The sequence below is a fragment of the Solenopsis invicta genome, chromosome 2 (genome assembly GCF_016802725.1).
Source record: "Solenopsis invicta isolate M01_SB chromosome 2, UNIL_Sinv_3.0, whole genome shotgun sequence".
NCBI classification, from domain to species: domain Eukaryota; kingdom Metazoa; phylum Arthropoda; class Insecta; order Hymenoptera; family Formicidae; genus Solenopsis; species Solenopsis invicta.
Genome location: NC_052665.1, coordinates 19,036,376 through 19,060,832, shown reverse-complemented (window position 1 = coordinate 19,060,832; position 24,457 = coordinate 19,036,376). Strand labels below are relative to the sequence as shown.

The 24,457-nt window shown below is 34.4% G+C and overlaps 2 protein-coding genes across 5 annotated transcripts in view; one reads left to right on the top strand and one right to left on the bottom strand.

The window, feature by feature from the left end:
- Positions 1 to 24,457, top strand: part of LOC105193711 (synapsin) — a 51,499-nt gene that overhangs the window by 1,275 nt on the left and 25,767 nt on the right. For 2 of the 4 annotated variants that reach the window (XM_011158270.3, XM_026135415.2), the window contains exons 2-6: positions 3,331 to 3,765; positions 5,761 to 6,088; positions 6,433 to 6,689; positions 7,016 to 7,151; positions 7,556 to 7,660. In XM_011158270.3, coding sequence (XP_011156572.1) covers positions 5,819 to 6,088; positions 6,433 to 6,689; positions 7,016 to 7,151; positions 7,556 to 7,660 — 768 coding nt within the window. In that variant the 5' untranslated portion in view covers positions 3,331 to 3,765; positions 5,761 to 5,818. Of the gene's footprint in view, positions 1 to 1,330; positions 1,545 to 3,330; positions 3,766 to 5,748; positions 6,089 to 6,432; positions 6,690 to 7,015; positions 7,152 to 7,555; positions 7,661 to 24,457 lie in introns of those variants that run through there. The other 2 variants (XM_039446164.1, XM_039446165.1) reach the window with 2 other exon arrangements.
- On the bottom strand, positions 7,804 to 21,882 carry LOC105193703 (tissue inhibitor of metalloproteinase). Its single transcript, XM_011158257.3, is given in 6 exon segments — positions 7,804 to 9,444; positions 10,103 to 10,333; positions 10,419 to 10,501; positions 10,849 to 10,975; positions 21,687 to 21,719; positions 21,721 to 21,882. Coding segments are annotated over 6 exon segments (843 nt in total). The 5' UTR covers positions 21,868 to 21,882; the 3' UTR covers positions 7,804 to 9,222.

The following is a 24,457-nucleotide window of genomic DNA, read 5'->3' as shown; positions in this document are numbered from 1 at the left end:
ATTTCTATAAAAGAGTGAAAAATCGATTAGGTTAAAGTTGAATTTAATTAGCATTAAATGACTGAATTCAGTTAATCTTGGATGAAGAATAATCTGTTTTTATCTGTCTCTATAAAATGTCAATACATAATAAATACAGTCTTCAATATAGAAAAAAACCTGAGACTCTCGCATACACACATATACACACGTATCTATTTTTCAACGGAGTTTATCGATCAGTCTTGAAAAGTGCTTAAATTAAAATTCGATACGTAGTATAGTAGCTGCATTTTTCAACTTTAAAATTAGACACAGGATTAGCAAGAGCCTCCTGTTACACAATTTCTCGTAACATTTATTTTATTTTAGTCTGAACACAATATGATTATGTGATACATTGTATATCAAAAGACATTATGCAGAAATTCATTTCATTAACATGCCAGTGTGAGTTAGATGCAGAGATTAGAACAAACAGAATGCAGCAGTCTTTTAGACGAGATCTAATCTTCGTAATTACGTGAATTCACCGCTGGTACAATATCCATTGCATTTGAAATTATAAAAATACGTATGCAATTTAGAACAGTGGCGCATCAAATTACATTTTATGTCACTGCACTAAAATTATTATGAATATTTTGGGCGATTTAATACACTATTAACGCATATCCGTGACGTTTACTTTAATCTATGTTAATGCTATGTTATTACGCGCAAACCTTTTATTAATGTGCTCATCTGATTCAATATAAATCGGAACATTTTATTTCATGTTTTATAATTGCATCGAGAGTTCGTTCTACAACGAAAATACATGATTATTCTCGCTCGATAAGACTCTCATTAAATTTCGATGTTTGTCTGATTGGACATAACACGGATAAGCCGAGTATATCGATTCTTACACCATCTGTAATTTAATAGTGGTTAAATGTGTTGGAATAGGATTGGAGTGTAATTATCCGTACGCAATCGGCATTACTACCTACACTATCTATCAATCTCTGTACAACACAATAACCTACTACTTGCAAACGTTAAATTAATTGTAATATGTATATAATTCTACAGTAGGTTATAATTATACAAATTATAAAAATTTATTCATAATTTTTATTTAGCATAATATGAAAAATACAAGTAAATAATAATTATTCTTGCTTTCATTTAGTGCCTAACATTAAGATCAATGTTATATTATTTTTTTATATGAATTGTATTACTTTCGACATTTATTGATTATTTTTTATCGATTATATTCTAAAATAATAATTAGGCATCTTAACCTATTTCTATACCGCTCTATAACTAAAACGTTATCGTAATCGTGATTCAGACATTTAACTTTACTAGAATTTTGTATCGAATAACTAAACATCTATTAACATACGCTAGGCTGTTGTTGTGACTTACTTGATCGTATGTAACATAGGTATTATAGGAATTCGATGCATGTAGCGGTATTGTGCGTGTAAAATGCTTGATGAGCTGCATCCACGGGCGTAACTCATCAACACATAATGGCTCTATAACTCGTTTACCACTTCGTGATCTAATAGGTAGGTGCTATTCGCGGCGCGAGGATAATTCTATGCAATGTATTACACTAACCTGCGAAACTTGCGAAAATGCTATGACATGGAAGTCGTTATAAGTGGAGATTAACTTATTTCTCACATTGGCTCATCTAGTTCGCTTCCCTATAATTTGTGCATAAATTATACGTTTGCGCGATTTAAATCTCCTGAAGCAGCAAACGCGAAGTCAAAGCAGTTAAAATCATTATATCATAAAATGGCCGAAGACTCGAATTAAGACTTCAAGGAATAACCTCGGAATGAAATAGAGAATGCTTACGACCCAGATATCCATTTAGCTGCAAGCTCTATGATAAATTTAGAATTTTCCCTTCGCAAGATCTTATATAAACTCGTCACTCATCGTATAGTCTTAAATAAACATCTTGCTTCTTAAAATCTCAATTTAGTTAAATTTAGTGCATTAAAAACTAAACGAAATTATAGCATTTAAATGAACAAAATTTTTAAAAATTTTGTTATGTAATAACAAACTTTCACAAAAGTTTTTAATGTACGAAAAAAACAATTGTCTTGCTTTTGGTTGGACGTGTAACATCCATTGTAGGAACATTCTGAAAGTTATTGCTATTTGTTCGAGTCCTCAATCGAAATCGAATCGTGAAGTTTTCTTCCCGAGAAAGTTGAATGTCGAAGATTACACGCAAAGTTTACCAGTTCTGCGAAACATGGGCGTCAGAGACTATTATCGGAGAAGTACGGAAGAAACAAATATGAGCAGTCGGAATGTATCACTGCTTTCTCAACGCTTCTTTTCCCGCGGTGAGCATAGAATTATCTGGCGAGCTCTTCAGGGAAGGTACGCTCTACCCATGATATGATCCGACAAGCAAGTCATAGACGTAGCTCTTCCGTGCCGCGCGTATGTTCCAAGAATACGTAAATGTCGGTGTACTCGCACGTGAAGCATTTTAGAAATTCCAGGCAAAATCGCGCTCCGACTATCGATTTCGCGAACCTTATATTACGAGTCATTGGCCACACCGGCTACATCCATAATTCTCCTGTTCCGTAATGCATAATACGATAATTTACTCTTTTTACTTAGTGATCGATTTCAGAATGGCAGTTTTTTATCATCTAATTTTTATAAAATTTAAAATTTAAAAATGAATTTTTATAATGAGTTGTTATTGTAAGAGACTGCATTATCTATTCCATGATTTTTTTGTGAATTTTAATTGGATTTCTTTTATATTTCTGCGAGTGCGTCTGGTCTGAATCATTCATAAAAAATAAATTTCGTTGTATTTTTTACGCAGCCTTTATTGCCGTAATAATGTGCACAAGCATTCACAAGGCAAGGCGTAAAGAGAGAAACATGAGTTAGTTTTATGGTCTTGGCTTACTTGGTTTCCGATATACCAGAGAACCCAATTACGAAAAGACGTCTTGCACAATAAAAGTGTATTTTTCATTGCACAAAACAGATCGTTTCATTTAAGCCACATCAAACAAAGAAAAAAGAAGGTGTAAAGTTTAGAGTTGTAAAGACTTTAAGTATATCGTATACATATATTAACACAATTGAACATTGTCTTATAAAATTTTTATTATAATAAATTAAATAATAAATTAACAAATAATTGCAAATATAGAATAAAAATAAGATTTTTTTTAACAATTAAATCGTAAAATATACATTATATTAAAAATTATATGTCGATATTTATTTTTCTCAAAAATATTGGAAACTATTAAACAATGATGATTTTTATATTTAAATGTATTCTTGTTTTACTTGCAGATTTCAACTTGGATTGTTTATTTTCTCCTTCCTCACCTCCTCTTATTTCATCCTTTCCTTTCGGATTACCTTACGTTGAAGTTTATCCCGCGACGCATCAAGCAAAGAGGACCCACCTATCGATCTGGGATCTAGCGACACGATCCATCGACCCACAACGAACGACCGTTTCACGCGTCGCGACGTCGCATCGTCAACAGCGCAAGGACCATCGCAACGGCAGAGAACTGAAACGTGTTATCCTCCGGATCGCTAACGGTCTGAACGACGAAACCGGGAGCCGTTTCATCGCAGAAGCGAGTTCGGTGTAACCATCAAAATTACCGGCCGCGGCGGTTGCGCCAAGTACTGTGGTACAGCTCCATCACCCGGCAACATTTCCTTCTCCAGTTTTCGTCAGTCCTTCACCTCCAATGTCAACTACCTGAAACGGAGGTAAGTCGCGCCGATGTCACGTCAGATCTGGACTATAGGGCTGACATTTAAAAATCTCACGCATATTAGTTCGTGAACTTAATCTGTAGCTTTCGTTGCCTGAAGGATTGAAGTCACATCTTCTGCATATTTTCCGTAATTTTATCGACACACGGATATTAAAAAAATGTCAGCCCAATCGTGTACGTGCATGGCAGTACAATTGAATTGCACAAGCATCTGCCGATTTTTTTGGATTGATTCTATGGATTAACTCTTAAACGCATGTAATACATTTAAGATTAATTAATATTAATTTCTGAAAAAAATTTACGGATGAAAATAAGAAATTTAATTTGACTCGCCACCAGTCTCATTTTTCTTTTTCTCGTTACTGAAATTATGCGTCTACATGTAAGCAATAATTTATAATTGCGAATAGCGCTCTACTCTCGCTATATTGCGGCGCATAATGCGCTTTCAACACAATTACCAATGGTATTCTGTTATCGGACGAGGTCCAGAGATTCCTATAATTAAAATCCACGGTATGGAAGCATTTCGATCGAAACGTCACTCTACCTGACGCACGAGAGTGAATAGTTTGTTGAAAGGTACACCCGATGAAAACTCATGGTATCACATCACTGAGCTGAATCCTGCTTTTATGAGTGCCTCTTATACGGAGGCAATTTACGCACACTGGCGTGCGCACGATAATGATCGGCCGTTAAAACAATACGCGCAGTATCTCAATGCCGTGCTGGGCTCTCGGCGGCTCCCATAGTGCACTCGTGAAGAGAAAATAGATTCCTCCGTCCAATTAGCCGGATACAAGTGCTTACTCGAGTCAGCCATTAAGCAAGCAACAACGTGTCAAAGTTACAATTTTGAAAAATTGAGACTTGGCACACGAAAGGTTCCCATACTAGTATGTGAAGTGATGCGCGAGGATTTACGTTTCATTAAACTTTATATGTCGTTGCAAATACGAAAATATTTTTCACTTAATAAAATACATTCTTTATATTGATTTATAAATATATAAAGCGATGTTAATGTTGTAATAAGCTCGAAAGAAGCATTTTTTACCTTTTTTATATTTACAACATTGAAACCTTGATCCTTTAAAATTAATTTTTAAAAAAACTGTTAATCGATTGAAAGAGGGAAGGGGAGTCTCTTAAATATCGGAAGAGAGAGAGAGAGAGAGAGAGAGAGAAATTATGTCGTGTTAAGATACTTGGAAACCTCTGGTTATTGAAAGTGCTTAAATATCGACAGAGAAACCAAGCATAAGCATCTTAATGTCCTTATTAATAATTTCAAGCGTTTCATGTTCGACAAATATGGATGTATGCATGTGGCTCATTAAAAATACCGCTTCAAGCATATTACCCCAAATGCAGTAGCCTGGACGCACGCCACGATATCAAGCCATCGCGCTAACGTTGCTTTACACACAGCAACGTTAGTTTAACGTCACCTCTCCTTCCCCCATCAGCGATATCGCGTCTTTCATCTTTCGCTTTTATTTGTGACGTAAATCTCGAGTAACTACACGAGTAACTACACGAGCGCCCGGTAGTGCAAATCGATGATGACGTACGTAAATGTGCAACATGGTTTCGGATGTGGTATCCTATTCATTGTTCGCGTTTAGGTGCTCTCGTCTTATTCAACGCGCCAAAAACCATTTGAATAGAAAAGAGATTGTAGCCAATGAATAAAAGAAAGAAAGAAACGACTGTACGCTACTTGAAACAGAAATGCCATAATCATCTGTTTCGCAACTGAAATAGACATAAGATTCGCGTCTCTCTCACGCATGCAGCGCCGACTGATTAGCGACCGCCCAGCCTCATCACCGATGTCATCTCCATGCTCCTCAGCATGCCATCAGCATCGAATGGCTGTGATCGATGTGCATTTAACGCAGTCAGACACAACAGCGTCAGCGCGCGGCTTGCCGACCGATTATCACTGTCACGACGACCACCATAGCTTGTCTTCCAGGTTCTCATCAGGGGACCTAAGCTCGGAGCTCGACGATGAGCCAAACGCAGATCCTGGGATGGCCACCATGGGCCGGCAGGACTCGTCTCAGCCGTATCAAGCGGTGTCGGACCGACCCCTGCAGTCCCAACCGGGCCCGATACCGCCACCATCTCAGCCGCCGATCCCGGGCGCGCCACCCCAGGGACCACCGCAACCCATCGGCGGCGATCTCAGTCTTAATCTGAGACCTGGTTCGCGGACCACCAGCGCACCGTCCTCGCCGGCAAAAACAAGGGAGAGTTTGCTCCAGCGCGTGCAGAGCTTAACCGGCGCCGCCCGCGACCAGGCAAGTTGACTTTCTTCTTATTCTTCTATCTACATTTGTCTAACATTTTCTGTCAGAGATCAATTTTAATACAATGAGAAGTGATAGCTTCATCTCTTAACCACTATTATAATTATAAACAAGAGACAGAATTATTAATAATCCTGACTGAATAGGTAGTCTCCGAAAATGTTTATATCTCGTGATTAGTTACGTTCTTCTAAAACAAAATCTTTAAATTTGATTTTCTTGAAAGCATTTTTCAAATCATTCATAGAGTATTTATAATCAATCTTCCATTTATGGCCAGTTCCTACATTATAAGACGAGATTATTAATACAATACGTGTTAAAATGATGCGTAGGGTGCTTCTATTTTGGGAGCGGCGGTCTCTGGCGCGACAGGTAGAGGCTCATCATACAGCAAGGACCGATGCTTCACCCTGCTGGTGATCGATGACCAGAACACCGACTGGAGCAAATACTTTCGGGGGCGTAGACTGCATGGCGATTATGAGATTCGCGTAGAGCAGGCGGAATTTCGAGAATTGTCCCTGACGGCAAGCGAGGCGGGCACCGTTGTGTCCATGGCTGTCTATCGTAACGGGACCAAAGTTATTCGGTAAGATGAAAAATTTAATAATAAGAAAATTTACGTAATTTTTCAATAATTCTTCGCATTAAAATAAAATACATGATTTAAGTAGTTTAATATTATTTCGTATTTATTCCTAAACTTCGAATACCAAATTAAATACCAGGAAATAAGTTGAAACGGTTTGAAAATTTATAAGATTAATATTGCACATAGTGCATGAAAGAAACATTTAAATAAAATGACAAATAATATAAATGATGTAACAAGTATAATGACAATTTGTTTGAAATATTAAAATTACGAATATCAAGCAACAGATATATAAGTAGTATTTTGTTATCTATTATCAGATCCTTCAAACCTGATTTCGTATTGATACGTCAAAATCTACGGGATGCTGGAGAAGATTACAAAAATCTGCTTCTTGGTCTGATGTACGGCGGTGTACCCAGCGTTAACAATCTCACAGCAATTTACAACTTTCAGGTAATAGATCATATTAACAACTTTAAAAATTCTCTAATAATTATTTATAAAGTACATGCAACATAGAAAATACAATTTATTAAGAACATCATAACTTTGTCGTGTGCACAAATAAATTAACATCTTTAACAAATACATATGTTTGTATATCGAATTAATTAATACGTATATCCAAACCTTATGGCATTTCTATAAAGCTGAAAGTTTCCAAGTTGAAATCTGCATTTAAAACATGAAAATTAAATGGAATAATAATAAAAATTTTAATGTAATTAAATTTTAATAATACGTAAGACTCTTCACATGTAATATCCTGTATCGATTTAGTTATATATATATCCTTCTTCTATAACATACAGTATAAGTAAACCTTTCGGTAATTGCGACCGTGTTCTATGAAATAGGACAAACCTTGGGTATTTGCTCACCTGCTGGGACTACAGCGTCGTTTAGGTAAAGACAACTTTCCCCTGATCGAGCAGAGTTATTATCCCAATCATCGCGAAATGGTGAGTAAAATCGATCAGCACATTAATTTGAAATTTTCATTTTTGCATGCGTCTAAAAAAGACAAGCAATTAAATTACTTCATATTATCAGAATGATAGTGACGTATTGTAATCGGGAAATGCTTTTAAGAGTAATTGTTTTCATTTATTTTTATTTTACATGTCACATAACACTTAAAAAAAGTACCACATTTAAGAGCTAAACTAAGTTATAGGTACAAAACTTTGTCTCTTCGTTCGAAAGTGCACGTATAAATTTTTAGTATTTTTTGTATTTTGTACTAAAATTTCAACCCACATAATGTACTTCCATTTAACGAGAAACTACGAGAAACTCCATTGCACGCAACAAAATTTAATAAAAGTGTATGCATATAACAATGAATGCGTCTACAATGCAATATCAAAATCTTCTTTAATTAAAAAAAAAGACTATAAATTTGCATATGCAGTGTTCTCATTTGATTAAATAGTTCACGGATTATGAATAATAAACTACGCAAACAAATATATACGCAAAACTACAATCTAATTTAGATCTAAAAATACACATAAAATATTACGAAACGTAGTAAAGTACAAGTTGTAACGATGAATCTAAGATTACATACAACGCGAAATAATTGGAATAATTTAATGATATATAATATACATTAACAATATATAATATATACAGCATGTTAAGAGAGAGAATAATTGTGGAAGTAGGTCACTCATGTATATTTCAGAGATGAAATATGCACGCGTTTCAAAATATCTAATCGATACAAAGTTACCCCTTATTAATAATAATCAAATAATTAAGGGTTGGTTACACTACAATTTCGATCAGACCTACTAATAATTAATACTTTTTTCAATTGATGGTATAGTCACAATTAAAGTGAAATTGCCATTATAAACTATGGAATAGAATTAGCCAACGTTGTTGCTATCGAACTCAAGTAACTCAAGTTACAAATAATTTAACAGATAATTCTAGGCAATTCTATCTTAACTGCGTTGTTACAGTATCATATTGATATTCTTAATAATTGTTTTTGCCCGGTAATAAAATTAGCACGGGAATCAATGACAACAGTAATATAATCGATATACATATAATTCTGTTTTTCACAAGTAAAATGCTACAAACTTACCAATTAAGTTTTCAGCTTTAAAGACCTATTGATTAAATGAAATCGATTTCATTCGAAAAGTATAAAGGCAATTTACAAAATCGTAGAGAGTGTTATTGCTTTCAATAATTAATGAAACTAAAAAAAACGAGAAATTTTTTGCCTCCGTGTGTATATAACCCAAATATCGAACACTATCGTGTTACTCAATTATTCCATGCAATATATAGCAGTGGTTCGGGTCTTCCCTTTTTACGTGCTGCAAAAATATGCAGCCTTCCATTAAACTACCGCTATAACACTTCGCCTCTCAATGACTTGATTACGCGGCGTGTCCGTCATCAAATTGTCTGACAGGCACGCCGCGTCGTTTTACAACCGATAAATTCCATTGCTTCCCATCGTACGAGGACGCGAACGAAAGCTATGATACGAAAGTGCCAATTAAGGTTCTCGTGACCTCTGCTGCTCGCGTTTACGCTGGTATTCCTTGATACAATTCTTGTACGGGACCGAGGGAACCCAGGAACAGCCGCTGGGCAACGCCATGCACACGCCGTATTTTTCTTGGCAATCCTGAGGGCCTGGTGTGCTTTCCCAGAGGCAATTCTTCCCGCCGCTGGACTCGAGCACGGCACCCTTGCGCCTCCAGTGTGTATACAGAATCTGCGATACAAAAACCAGGCCATTTTTTCCGCGTCCATTCTCGCGATCTCGTATTCTTAGCCGCGTAAACTCGCGTCACGCGAAAAAAAATCAGCCGTGATTGAACAAATGCGCGAATATCCGCTCGTGTGCTGCCCTTTGCTCGCGGATATGTATTTTTAGGACACTCCATTTTTGAGAAGCATTCTCGACTGTATAAAGTCAACCGAGATATACAGCGTATGTGATTCATTGCCTTAAACCCTTCACGCAGCGAGCCTGCGTCGGTTTCATGGAATCAGTTGAAAAAATATTTGATTTTGCGTATGATTTATAGGTCTCTGTTCAATTTATGGCCAGATTGAATGCGTGTATTCCCATGCGATTTATTCATTTAGAGTATTCATTTGAAAATTCTTCTCTCTTTAGATTTCCACACGTATAACAAGTTCAATTATAGTTATAAAAACATGGCTAATCAAACAACGTAATATCACGTGAGAAGAAAACAAAACATTGTCAAAGGATTACGACAATCATTCTCAGTAATAAAATCCTAAAGCATTGCCGCCTGTCGCACAAAACATCTAGTAATGTAATATATTTTTCGATATTTAAGAAATCAATAATAGAGCGAATAAATTTGAAGCGACAACAGATAAAATAATCCGGCACTTACGTCACACACGCAGCCTTGTTGATAGAGCTGTCTCAATCCTTTACGTTGCCTAGTAGTCGTGTCGGCCCATCTTATCGAGAGCCCGCAGTACGATATAAGCGCTTTCCCGGAGACGATTCTTCCGTTTAGAACGTACGTATCGCCGACGTTCAGTGTCACTCCGCACATCGAGTCAGAGGACGGTGTCCGTAAAAGGTTCTGCATCAGAGCCATGTCGGCCTTTGGGTTCGACTGCGGGAGAAAGAAGCAGAGGCGTTACGGTTAAGCCTAGATTGCATTTCGCGACGAACGCGCTTCTCCGGTACATAATACGCACCTTGAACACCCTGTTTATCTTGACCTTGTAAGCGATCTCGTAGTCGTTGACGGGGAGAACCTTTTTCACCCTTACCACAATAACTGCGACAAAAGAACGTCGTTAACCGTGACTGATGATTTTTACGAAGAGCGGAAAGTGATTTTTGCTGTTACTTAGCGCGCAATAGTCACGCTACTTTACAGAAAAGCTGTGATATATTAGCTATCAATATTTGAAATACGTTAAAAAATTATTAAATAAAGTTGATTATTAACATTTAGATCCAAATATTATTTTATCGAGAACAAGATATTTGTTAAAAAGTAATTAAAAAGGTATAGTTTTTTAATTAAAATAGATAAAACATTTATAATTTATATTTTTTGTATTCTATAATATTTATGATATCAATTGCAAGATATCGTTGATCGTGAAATTATTATCGTACCAAAATCCGATTCACAAAACTTGGTTTGAGGATGGGCCTGTGCACAACTGCATGCTGCAGCTTTCTGTACCGGTGCTAACAGCACGGTCAGCAACATGAAGTGCATCCATATGAGTAATCGTCCCATCTGAAGAAAATTAAAGAAATGCATTATTTATACCATAAATAAAGTTGCAATGGCTATTATATATCAGAATAACCCTTTGATTAATTAATTGCTTCAATACTTTAAAGAGTACATGTCAGAAGCATATACAATATTTGATGTTGAGCATGTAATGCAAATGCAATTTAATCACCGTGAGATGAAACGTGCGTAATGTAACACAATAAACAGCTGTGTATGCGGAAAATCCGTTTATCTGCGAAATCTGGTTACAGGCATTCAAGTTATTCGGGTACCTAGTTACTTGTGTACGTGTGTAACAAAAGATACTCGATGCTCTTCGTAGAAGAGAATGAAATTCACTTTGAAGCAGTTTTAAAAAAATACAAAGATAGATTAAAATATCTTTTGCTTGCTTCATATATATATTTCATGATATTATATATAATATTATTATTATTTTAATGCAACGCTAATTACGAGGAATTTGGTAATCAGTTGATTATTGCGTTGCGATATTACTGCGTAAACTTTACAACTTTATATTTAAATTATATATAGAAACGTACAATTTTCAATATCTGACATTTAAATAAATATATCAGTAAATAATGGATTTTAATTAATTGGGCATGGTATTTATTTTCATTCAAATGATACAAGTATAATATGCTATAATTATAAATTGTCGAGATTTTGTTCCAACAATAAATTCGCACTGTTTGTAATAATACGTAACATTAAATATTAAATGTTATTACATGAAAACATATATTGAAACATTGATTGTTATAACATTTTCACGCATGAGATCTGGTGAAATCCTATAATTCCTCGGTAATTATAAAATATATGAGAAAAAAAAAGATGTGACATAGAGTTTCTTTTGATAAAAGATGGAGAACTATCACAAGGAAGTATGTTAATCCGACCTAGTTTATCGTCGCCAGCTGAACGTGATCTAAACATAGCTGCAAAACGGTAACCAAAGTCGAACGCGATCTAGAAACACTTTGCGCAGCCAAAAATGTCTCATTGAGATGCACTCTCTGTCGCTTAAAGAAAATAAACATTAAGAAACGTAAGAAGCTAAACAACTTACACCAAGTACTAGTTGTAATATTTGAAGCATCTTACACATTATATTTAGTAGTATTAAAAAAAATTTTTGACATTAATATTTTTAATATTAATATTTTTCATATTAATATTAATATTGATATTAATATTTTTAATATTGATATTAATATATTTAATATTAATATTTTTAATATTAATTAAAAATAGTTACACTTTTTAAAATAAATTGTCAAACATAAAACTGATATTCGCTGATATTCCATGTAATAAAGAATAAAAATTTTGATATTATATAAAAATCAACATAAATTAAAATTTTAAAAAATTATTTAATCTTTTATTTTTTTCTTTTATCTTCCTTGGTATAAAAAAATTCAAAGAAGTGATTTTGTTTATAAAATAACAGAAGCATTATATTGAAAATGTTCATCGATCTGACAGATACAAATCTACAAATACATAAAGCGAAATCCGGAACAGTGATCGTACATTCGATAAGTGTAACAATATTCTGATGCAGATTCGCTATAAACGTCGAAACGCAATAGTCGGTTGGATATTACTTTATCACGGACGCGTTATATTCCGGGCTCTGCGAGTTACGTTCATGGTGTTTCGAGTTTTTCACGCCGACCTAATTTGCATGGAACCTTTGTGCCTACTCGTCTTTCTCCGAGCAAATCTCTGTAAGATCCATCGCGATATATCGTAGCCACAAGGGCGCAGTTATTGCTACGGTAGACGTATGTTAGGGATACCGGTAGATCCGCAACTATAACGATATATCATCGTTAAAAATCCCTCAGCGTTATCTTCACAGATTTGTCCGTCACGGTGCCAAGATTAATTGTTAAAAATAACTGTTATAATAGATGACTTCTTACACATGAACATTAATATTCTTATCTATTAAAAGAAATCACAATGCCTTGAAATAAATTTGTTTCTGTTTATAAACTGAAAAAAAGTTAAATTAATTAAATTTTTCAACTTGATTAAATTTCTTCAAGCATTTATGTATTTCAAATACATAAAATAATTTAAGCATTTATATATTTAACTTAAATACATAAATACTTGAATTAAAGAAATTTAAAATTTGAAATTGAAAATTTTATTCAAATTAATAGCTTCTTTTTCTTAGTGTGTAATCAAAAGAAAACGTGCAATTTTCTTGATACGCTGTGTGTGATATACGCGGATCTAAGCGCAATGTGGTAGGCAGACCCAATAATCATCATTTGTGTTTATACGAATTTATTGTCTCAACTCGTTCCTGATTACAGTAATGTACCAAAGTGATTTGCCCGCAAGAAAATTTACCGATCACGTTTAAATAACGGAATTGTATAATCAAGTTTACTGATCACGTTTTAATTTGTGAAAAAAGTTATAAAAATTATATTTATACAAATAATGAAGATAATTGTACAAAAATAAAACAAATGTACGTTTTATTTTATAAAATTATTTCTAATTATTTGTTAATATATATATATATAAATAGTATAATTAATTATTGTTTAATTTTTGGTTTTTTTAAACAATTAAAACTGATAATTTTATCCTATGATTATTTTTTCATATAAATTCGTAATTAACAATACAAATTAAATAAAATGTGAATATAATAATTAATTTGTAATATCTATATATTAAACTATAATATATATTATATATAGATTAGTATTAATATTTGCTGATAAACCTATTGTAAAAAAATGAATTTTTAAAGAGTTATTATCATAAAATTAACTTAAGTTTTTATTATTTAACAATGTCGTTTCGGTTAACTGATTGACATTTGACTTTCAAATTCACAAACATATATAAATCTAATCATAAATCAAAACTAGTTACAAGGAGGAAAATAAAACGTGACCTTCGCATTGCAACATTTGCATAGGATCATCGATAGCCTTGTTATGAATCGATTGCAGTCTGGAACAGTCTCGTTTGAAAGATGCGCATTTATTTTATCAATACGAGTTCTAAGAAGAAGAAATATACATGAAAAGCATATAGTAAGATTTTCACTACATCTTTACTTTAATCAGCTGAATTAACGACGGATGATAATGATAACGATAATGTCTAAATAATCAACTCTTTTCAAATTACACTTCAACGCAAAGTATGATTATATATCTCTCATAAATAAAATAAATCGTTAATAAAAAATGGATGATCTTCATGTTATAATATTTATAAAGTATATACATTTCATTTGTATGTCCAACATTAAATATTGACCATAACGCGAATGTTCAAACATACCGTTAAACTATCTGGATAATCGAGATTCTCTGGTGCTGGCGAAAGGATTTATATGGGCAACGTTCATCGCGTCCACACCCAGATAAGTGTCCTCGCGACGTTCGCCGAATGCGCTTCATGCATCATCATGCAAAACGGATTGATTGAGGGGCTGATGTCACAGGCGGCCGATGCCGTATATACATTCGCATTATTTTTATTTCCGTTTGCGACAATAAATATCACGATGTGTGTGTGTGTGTGTGTGTGTGTGTGTGTGTGCGAGACTGCGTACGTCTGCCGGTGTTCCACACCTCGTGATGCATCGCGATGACACGGTGTCGCGCGATTAGTCACGCGCCTCAGAATTCACTTCGCGACCCCGTAAGCGAAGCCGCCGCCGACGATGGTGGCGGTGAACATCGTAATCGTACGCACGATTATACGCGTATGCGTAATGCGTACTTGCGTTCACTCGTGAGTAAAGTCGCGCGCGAAATCGCGTGACGAATGGATGTTGAGCGCGGTGCGTTTTCCCGTGCGAAATCTCGTCACGATTAAACATATGAAGAATTGGATTGGCTAATGTAACAAAAAGACCGCAAGTAATTCATGCAATTAATATTCAATTGATCAGAGTAATCTTTATTTGAAAAATTATAATTTAATAAAAGAAGAGCGAATTTAAGTCTGTTCGTTTAGAAACGGATAATTAATTTAATCGAGAACGTATTAAACTAATTTTGCACGTGACATTTTACGGCTATAAAATATAAATTCAATAAATTAGTACTTGAATTGCAAATTATCGCATTGTCAATATTCCTCTCGGGCGATTAAATCAACTTTCGCAATCAAACAAGTTTATTTTATAAGAAAGACGATATTTATTGCTTTACGGATATAGTGTATTAAAGTATACGTAAGGCTGCAACTCGATAAATTGTAAAATGCAATTTACGATTCATAATTCTCTTTTTTTCTTTTTCATTCTCTCTTCTCTCTATCCGTCACAATAATTTTTAATCTTTAAATAGTAGATATGTAAACGAGCCGCATCAATTAACCTTAAATTCTGAAGAGGTTATAGCGAAGAATCGTTAAACGCTGCTTTTATATCTCATATTTATGATAATGTGAAGCACGATACACGCGGAAAAGTATGAACTTTTAGAATATCTAACCTACAGTAAAACGCTTTTAAGTGAAGTAAATGATGACCTATTTTTCTTTCCTTACTGTAACGGAGAGAAAAATAGGTCATCGTGTACTTAACGTGCAAAATATTAATTAATATTTTAACATTTTATTGGCGAACATATTACATGCGTATAATTAGCTCTTTTCACAAAACATGTGGTCTTTCAAGCAAGGCATTTTAATAAAAATATAACTATCTCAGAGCTGAGCTTTTCTAACTTGCCAATTGAGCCTTAATCTGAAATAATTCCATAATTGCGTCATTATTGTATCAAATATACATAAGTATGTCCAGACTCAGCACCTTGCGGCACGAGAAGCATTATGCACTTTGAACATTTGCTCAGCATAAATGTGTAACTTGATGCGCTTATCCGTCAAAAGCAGTGTAACACAGACGCTACGTAAATACTTCGCAACAATTACAAATTACAAATTGCTTCTTTTACGTTTCTTTTACGTAGTGTTGTTTAATTATATGAGAAAAAAAGAGAAAAAAATGTATTTATTGCGTTGAACAACGTTGCATACACGGTTGAGTAGAAAAGAACGAACAAGATAAAAACAATTCAGAATTAATAATTATATCATAAAAAATTTGAAGAAATATGAATAAATTTCCATTAATAATAAAATCGCTAATTAATGCAGAAATTCGTTTGTTCAGACGGAATCTGCATGGATGGATATAACGAAACCTGTTCAATTAATATTTTCTTCTTACAGAAATACGACAAAAACTCATGGCGCAAGATGAGCGGGTTCTCTTGCGCGCGCGTATAACACGAGAATATTATTTATCATCGCGCAATGTAAAATGATATTTACTAAACTCGTGATCAAGTAAAGCACATTTGTTACTTCTTTCATCGACAACAATATGTATCCCACGGCGGCTTCGCGCACGGATCTCCCTATAAACATTATACATCACGAGTTATTAAAATAAAATTACAACCTTCGCCAACTCCGTCTTAGCGGTCGATGATTTACGCGTGTTTCGGCACAAATCGTAAACGCCTGAGTAACGACGTCGCATTAATGCCGAAATATTTACGATCTGATGATCTCCGAAGCGATTCTTCATTATTAAGAAATCACAGACGGTCCCCGAATATTTGATCGCGCACTAAAATTATCCGACGCGCGTGCGATTTTTATTATCCGAATCGTGAGAACGCCCCATGCTCTTGGCTACGTAAACGTCATTCGGACACCTTTCGACATCATTCTCTCGCTCGTGCATATAAATTCCCGCACGTTTCGTCGAGATTTACGGACAATTTTGAACTGGGTTCGTCGAGTCAAATGTCAAGCGTGGAATTTCGTTGTTGAATGGACCGTCGCGTCGAGGGAATTCAGAGGTGCACGTTGGAGGAATTAAATATACGGATGAACGATATTCCCCCTTTTCCACGGTAGCTGTCTATGGCTTCAGTGTCGTGCGCGCACAATGATAGCATTTCTCTTAATCCCCGGTCCCTCGTGTTTCGCGGCACCGCGTCGTCCACGGTCACGGCGCACACCGGCTCGTTATTATGACGTGCTCCATGAAGCGGACACGAATTCAGTCTCGTCGGCCAGTAATCCCATCAAATCGGAAAGTACGGCGTCCTTCACCCGCAGTGAATTACGACCCTCATTGTCGACATGTGGGCGGACACTCCGATTAAATTCGTTTGCTCCGTAAACCCAAATTACTCTTGAATATTGTTATTGTAATTTACACTTTTACACGAAACACTTTACGTCAAAGAATTTTCTTTTCTTACGTATTTTTCAGATCAAATGGATCGGATTCACGAAAAATGTATGCATGTACATATTACATATTACATATTTATGTATACTTAAATTATACTGTGCAGAAAAATTAACGTTCTTAAACCATAGATTTAAATTTTAATTACAAATTCGTAGACTATAATATTGGTGTTAACAATTTTCTAATTTATTTATAGAGGTATACATTTATCAGCGATTAAAATTCAAAGTTTATGCAAAATTAAAATCTTAATAAATTGCTTTTTTTTAAATAATTTATTTCAAGATTAGTAAAACATATAAGATATATTTAAAAAAGTGGAAAAAGAATAATTTAATAAATAATTCAACAAATAAACGTAGTAACCGTGTATCAATTTTCTATTATTGCAGTATCCAATTGAATTAAGTCATATTCAATAAAACAATTATTCTGATGAAAGTGAGACAGATCGATGAAAAACGGGGACATTATTGGAAAGATATAAATATTTGACACATTTTTCTTGGACATCGACGCTTTTGAGAACCGCGTTTCGAACAGTCTCGTGTTTTGCTTAACACTATTCTGCTACGGCATCGGCGATCACGTACTATATACTTTATTCGATGAACCTTTTTCGTCCCAGACGCATTTACATACTCATTAATTCCCGCGCTCTTGTATCGCATTAACGTATCCCTTTATACGGGCCGCGGTTAAATCTTTCTCAATGAATTAGCGACCGATCGCGTCAATCGGCCCGACATTGATTATTCCTTTCGACGCATCATCGCCGATGCCGGCTTGATCATCGGTGAGAGCACGCGTATTTATTTATTTATATATGCATGAAAACCGACTTGTGACCAACTTTCGAATTTTCAGGGGCGTTTCGCAGTTAGCTCGCTTCGATCAGCCGAAATAAAACCAGTTGTTCGAGCGATCATGCGTACCTCGTATCAAACTTGCGGAATAGATTAGACTAGGTATGCGATAACGTTTTGATGGCCGTGTCTAATAATCAATTAGTGATAACGTTTAGTTTGATTAGAGAAACATATGTTATCGTGTCAGAATTGAGAAGGAGAATGAAAGGAAAATAGAAGAAATTCAGATATGAGAGACAAGTTAATAATGCTCGTTGAGAGTACGAGATTAAAAATGAGATTACGTGAACAAAAAATTAATTGAATAATACTAACAGTGAGTGTCGTGGAGATAATTAAAATTTGACAATAGTGACAGTAATAATAAAAAAAATTCTAATATACATTGAGAAAGAAAATTTTAGCAAAAGTTGTTTAATTAAAATTTTTTTATAGCAATCAAATATTTTGTTTTATATTACAAAAATTTAATTGAGAAATATAAATATTTGTATTTTTATATTAATTAAAGTAAAAAATACTGAATTTATTTATATTAGTGGATAAAAAGTACTGAGCAAAACTATTTAATTAATATAAACAAGTATATTTACACTTGTTTATTTACACATATTTTGCGGAAACAATTAAATTTTTTGTTATATAAAACAAAATATTTGGTTGCCATTAAGAAATGCTTCAATTGAACAGTTTTTGCTAAGGGCATTAATTTTTTTACCTACCCTAGTGTAATAATCGTAATAAAAAAGTTCTATTGTAATATAAGAGCAGACCAATTTCTTTTTACTGTCATTAATAGCTAATAATAATTAATAAAAGTGGTAAAACATGATCTATATATAAACACCGCTTATTCTACTATTATAAAATTGTCGTATCGACGCTCTCGATCATATTGAATTATTCATGTGTGAGATTAGCGTCGAGGTGCAGGTTGTGTCGTGACATCTATAGCCGGTAGAGATTCATGAAGCGCAGTAATTTCATCGTGCACCTAACGAGAGTACGCGAATCATGGCAATTACGCTGTCGGTAATTATCATCTCGCAGACTAAATACCGGACAGAGGCTCTCAAGTGCAATCTTTGTCTATGTCGCGGTATCGCGGATTGCTGTGAGCCATCACCGCATAGCGAATCGAAGCAGCACATGGCCCGAACGGTTCTTGAAGAACGATTTCTTCGAATATAGTGTGATAACGTATATTTAGCAATTACTTAAAAATGTACATAGAGGTGAAATCTTTCTTTGGATAGCACAATTTCCGGCTTTTCAACAAAGTATCTCTTTCCCAAGAATGAAAAATTACAATAAATTGTTTCTTTTACTATCTAATAAAATTAAAAATTTACAAATTAGAGCTGCCTTAGTAAAAATATTTTTAAATAGCACTAAAAATTTTTTTTTCACAGTTTAAATAAAATATCTTTTTTCGAAAAATATTTTTGATAAAATTGATCTCCGTTAGAAACAAACTCGTGAATCAAAGTAGAAGTCCCTAATTATTTTTCATAGAGATTCATTTAAAAAACTTGTAAGATTTAATAATGATTCAAAGTCAAGCACTACAAGCCTATACTAATTCAAAAATGTGATTTTCCTTTCTTTTTTTGTTTAAATGTAAGAGAAGACGAGTGATTAAAGCTAGCTTCTCGTGTATACCGAAATAGCATTATTTCTTCCGTTTATCGCTTTCTCGACCGTCAAAAGTGTGTCTTGGGTCCGGATGCGGATGCGGTTCGTTATTTGGTGGTCCTTGACATAAAGCATGATAAGAAAGGCGATCATTCGGCAATGAAGTAAACCGAAATATATGAAACGTTCCGTATCAGTATCAGTGATATCATGTTGCGTGAATGAAACCGCGAAAGACACGAGACTGCCGCTAGGCAACGTGCCGCACCAGACTTGAGGTCATTGTGAAATTGTAACTATGACATCAGACGATAAGACGTGCAGGTCCGCGAACCGCGAGAGTCGTACCGTGTTGTTATGTAACAAAGTACACACGAATGTGCCAACGGATGGGCCATAACTACGTTTCCAAGGTTTCGTCGCTATCGTATTTGTCATCAATAACTGTGCCAAATAATTTGTGATTGGCAACGTGGAAGCAAATGTAACAAGAATAATCAATTCTTTAATATCTTCATATTATATTTGACAATATGGTATTATTTTATTTAATTATGTAAAAAATATGATGTAATATATTACTAAATAAAACATTTATAAATATTAATTATTTGCAATAAATTGTAGTAAATCGAATCACTCAATATTTTCATTAATAATACGGATAATAATTTTATCTAATTTATAAAATATTAAAATATCTTAATAATAATATAATTGTGTCATTTCTCATTCTTTTCATGAAGATCAATAAGTTTAGTTTGTTATATATTTAAACAAAAATTTAAATTACATACGAATAAATATTTTGGGAATGTGCTCAAGATGCTAAAGTGGCAAATTTATAGTATAAGATATCGGCGCCAATGTGGTGTGCAGACATGTATTAATTATACGTTCGATCAATCAGATACATCGTACCTGCACGATCAATGCAACCACGATCTGACACTGTAAGTGATGGTTAGTTACATACAGAAAATTAATTAGAGTACTAAAATATACTGTGCAAAACGTGTATCTCTTTTTTTTAAATAAACAATATTGCAAAAAATGCGCACGCGAATAAAAAGTAAATTTAACCGATGTATGCAAGAACTTTTATATAAAATTATAGTTAGTGCTTTAGTAATATTAAAATGTTTTAATTAATTGATTATACATCAGAAGCAGCTAGTTGAAAATATTTAAAAAAGTAAGGTAATTTACTTCAGATCGCTTTCATTGAATAAATAAACGTCGCCATCATACAGAGTAACGGAAAAGTATACGTATGTTTTACTCCTTAATGGGCTATCATATCTCGGCTCATCATGGTAATGTCACGCGAGTGGAGTGCAACCTAATACATTCTCTAGTTTACAGTCCATTACGGTTGGGAATTAATCCATTAGGAGGTAACACTGCGGTGTTAATTAACACACTCTCTCTCGCGTGAATTAACATTTTCTTTTTTCGATAACAATCGACAATCTAAAATTAAAACGAACGTTATCGAATGAACGAGATTGCTCATTCGCCAATATGCTTTAAATATTATTTTATAGACAAAAGGAGAAAGAGAAAACGAAAAAAGATCATATATATATTCAAAATAATCCGATAAAAATAAACCGATAAGTTTAATAAATTCAGCAATATAATTTAATTCAGCAATGAAATTTCACAATAAATATAATAATTCGTTTTACAAAATATAAAAAAAAAACATGATTTAGCTTAACAAATTCACGAGTAAAGTAAGAATTACGTGAATATTGAAATAAATATGCAGTACCGCTCTGTTTCGCGAAACACCATTTGGAAAGCATAATCGGATACTCTGGTAACACTTCAGACACACAAGAGACGGAGAACTCTTCTCCGAGGCCTACTTACGGCGACAGGAAAGTGTATATTTTCGTTTGTCACTTAACGAGACACTAACCTCGGGAACGGTCAGAGCAAAACTCGTGACCGAAAACTCGCGCGACGCAGCAGGTGGAAGCTTCTAAGACGCGCGTCAAAGCAAGACTGGCCCAGTTCCATCGTATTACCGCTATTATATTCCGCGGTCGCGGCCAGTATCCGTACATGCGTGCACGCGTGAACGGAGCCTCTGAGCTCATATGCCGTTTGCGTGCGACGTGATGCGTCGGTGCACGCCATACGACGCACTCGCGGTTTCCGACGCAGCGCGGCGCGTGTGCTCTCCGAAAAAGGAACAGGAAGGCCGGGACCGGAGCGGTTCGCAAACGCGTAAGACGAACCTCGATTAATCATGACTTTCGGACGTTGCGTCATGTATCCCATCGTTGTACCGGGGAATGAATCGAAGGAACAACGTGCGTGGTCACTCTTTTCTTTTCTCTGCAAAAGACCGATTCGCTGATGTACGAATCTCGAGCGTGACAAATATACAATTATTACGAGAGTTTAAATAATCGATTTCACGCGCATTTTGATGAAAGATGATTGATGGTACTTGTAATCATTTTTTAAATGTCACGCGATTCAATTATGTTGAAACGATGGATGTGAAACGTTTGATATCCTTGAAAATATTAATAGAATATTGACACATATTCGTCCAAAAAATGTACCGTCAAAATCGATAAACAAATGGACTTATTAACAAAGCCGATGGAGCACGGTGAAGAATTCGATGTCGCGTAGCGCAATCCGGATGAGAGACATCAGATGAGCAAGCGATTACCTTGCATTTCACGGGTCGAAGCGGGTCAGTTAACGCCCGGACGATCAGTCAACATCACGCTACAAAGATACCCAAGTGTGTGTATCTACGTGTGTATGTGTGTGTGTGTGTGTTTGCGCATCACGAAGGGAAAATCAAAAGTAGGTTTATTACGTAGGTTTATTACGTAGGGATATCTTAGTTTGTTAAAGAAAATACAATTTATATAAAAAACAAATAAAATTTTGAGAATAATTTAACTAAAAAAAATATATCACGTTATAATTTTTCCGTTGTGTATAACTTACACTTATATTCTATTACGTAAATCTCTGCAGGTTTTCTCCAGTATAAGCATTTCTATTTTTTTAATCGCATAATATACATCTATAAACACGTACCTAGACACAAAACAAAATCTTATATTTGTCAATTAATTTTAAATAAAATGTATTAGAAAAATATTTAAATTTTCTTTAATTACTAAAATAATATTCGATAGATTAGAAAGTAAAAACTGATGAATGATGAACTTTAATCGCAAATTACAGAAAACACTATTCTCATTACAGTGTTATAAAATTAAATTATGAGAACATGTTTAATATGTCAATGTACTGAATAATTAATTAGTGAAATGCTAATAACGGCTACTGTTCGTTTGAGATTGTATTTATCCTTTCTCAAGATAAAGATGAAGATAACACGTCGCGAATGCAGAAAGCACGTACGCGAGTCGCGTGAGAGCTCGATTAATCATAAATTTGGACATTGCGTCATGCAGCTCATCGTCATGCTCGGAAGCGCATCAGATAAACTCATGGTTGCGTTGCATACGTTGTACGCATGCACGTATGTGTTTGTAAAATCAAGTCGGCACACAAATTAAACTAATGAAGAACATCACATTGCTAATAACATTTGCATATATATAAGAATATACGTGTATCAAATCTAAAAAAGTAAAATTAGGAATCTTTGAATTTGGATAAAAAAGACCATCGTATAATTTTAATATATCTTGAAAGAATGTATAGACATAAATTAAATCTGTTAGACGTTAAATAAATGCAATTGTCTGATTAATAGATAGAATATGGTAATAATCAATATATGTTGAATTAAGAGCTTTCATGGTATACTATGAAATTGATTATAGTTCAAAGGCAGGTATTCGATCAAAGTTAGATACGTATTGAAATTCATATTGAAACACGTAACGAAACGTATTCAAACAAGGAAACTGATGAAACGAGATTAAAGAACAGATGGTTCGTTTATCTGCGAAAGTACTTCAATATTTACATTAAAATATGAATCATCGCACTTTTATGCAAATATTGATCAATGCAAATTGCGCGCGATAATTTCACACTTAAATTTAATTTTCTTAGAAAACTGCTTATATATAAATTATCATAATTATAAAGTGAAAGTGCAACGCGCACGAACTGACTTGAACCCAACATATATATAATAGAGCAGAGAAAGTTAGAACGATTTAACCTTAAACTTGCCATTCTACGAGCCTTGCCTATCTGTTTTCTTTACTAATCTTCGTATAGTGCTATAAGAGAATTATTAATTCGTCGTTAATTTGGTTTCTTTAATCATGCACACATCCGGCTTTACTGCACCTTTAAAACAGTAGCTGCAGTCCGATCTATGTCAGACGTGGGCGGCCACGATGTTTCGGCGGCCGATTTACGCTTAATGTCAACAAAATTATTTTTATCGACGACTCCGTATCGTTTTCGCTCGCGGTAGCAAGTATCTAACAAGTATCCAACTATCTGTTGCCTTCGCGGAAATTATCTTTGGATATCGATCGCTTACGTGGAAAATGCTACGCCATAACTGTTCGCACCGCTTTGATTTTTAAAATATTATCTATGTACTGTTATAAAACCAGGAAAAACAATTCACGAAAATTACGTCTCTAATTTATAGATGTTGAAGTCGAAAGATTACAAGCGTACGATACATATCTCGGCTAGGATTATTTCATTTGTGATTCATCTTGA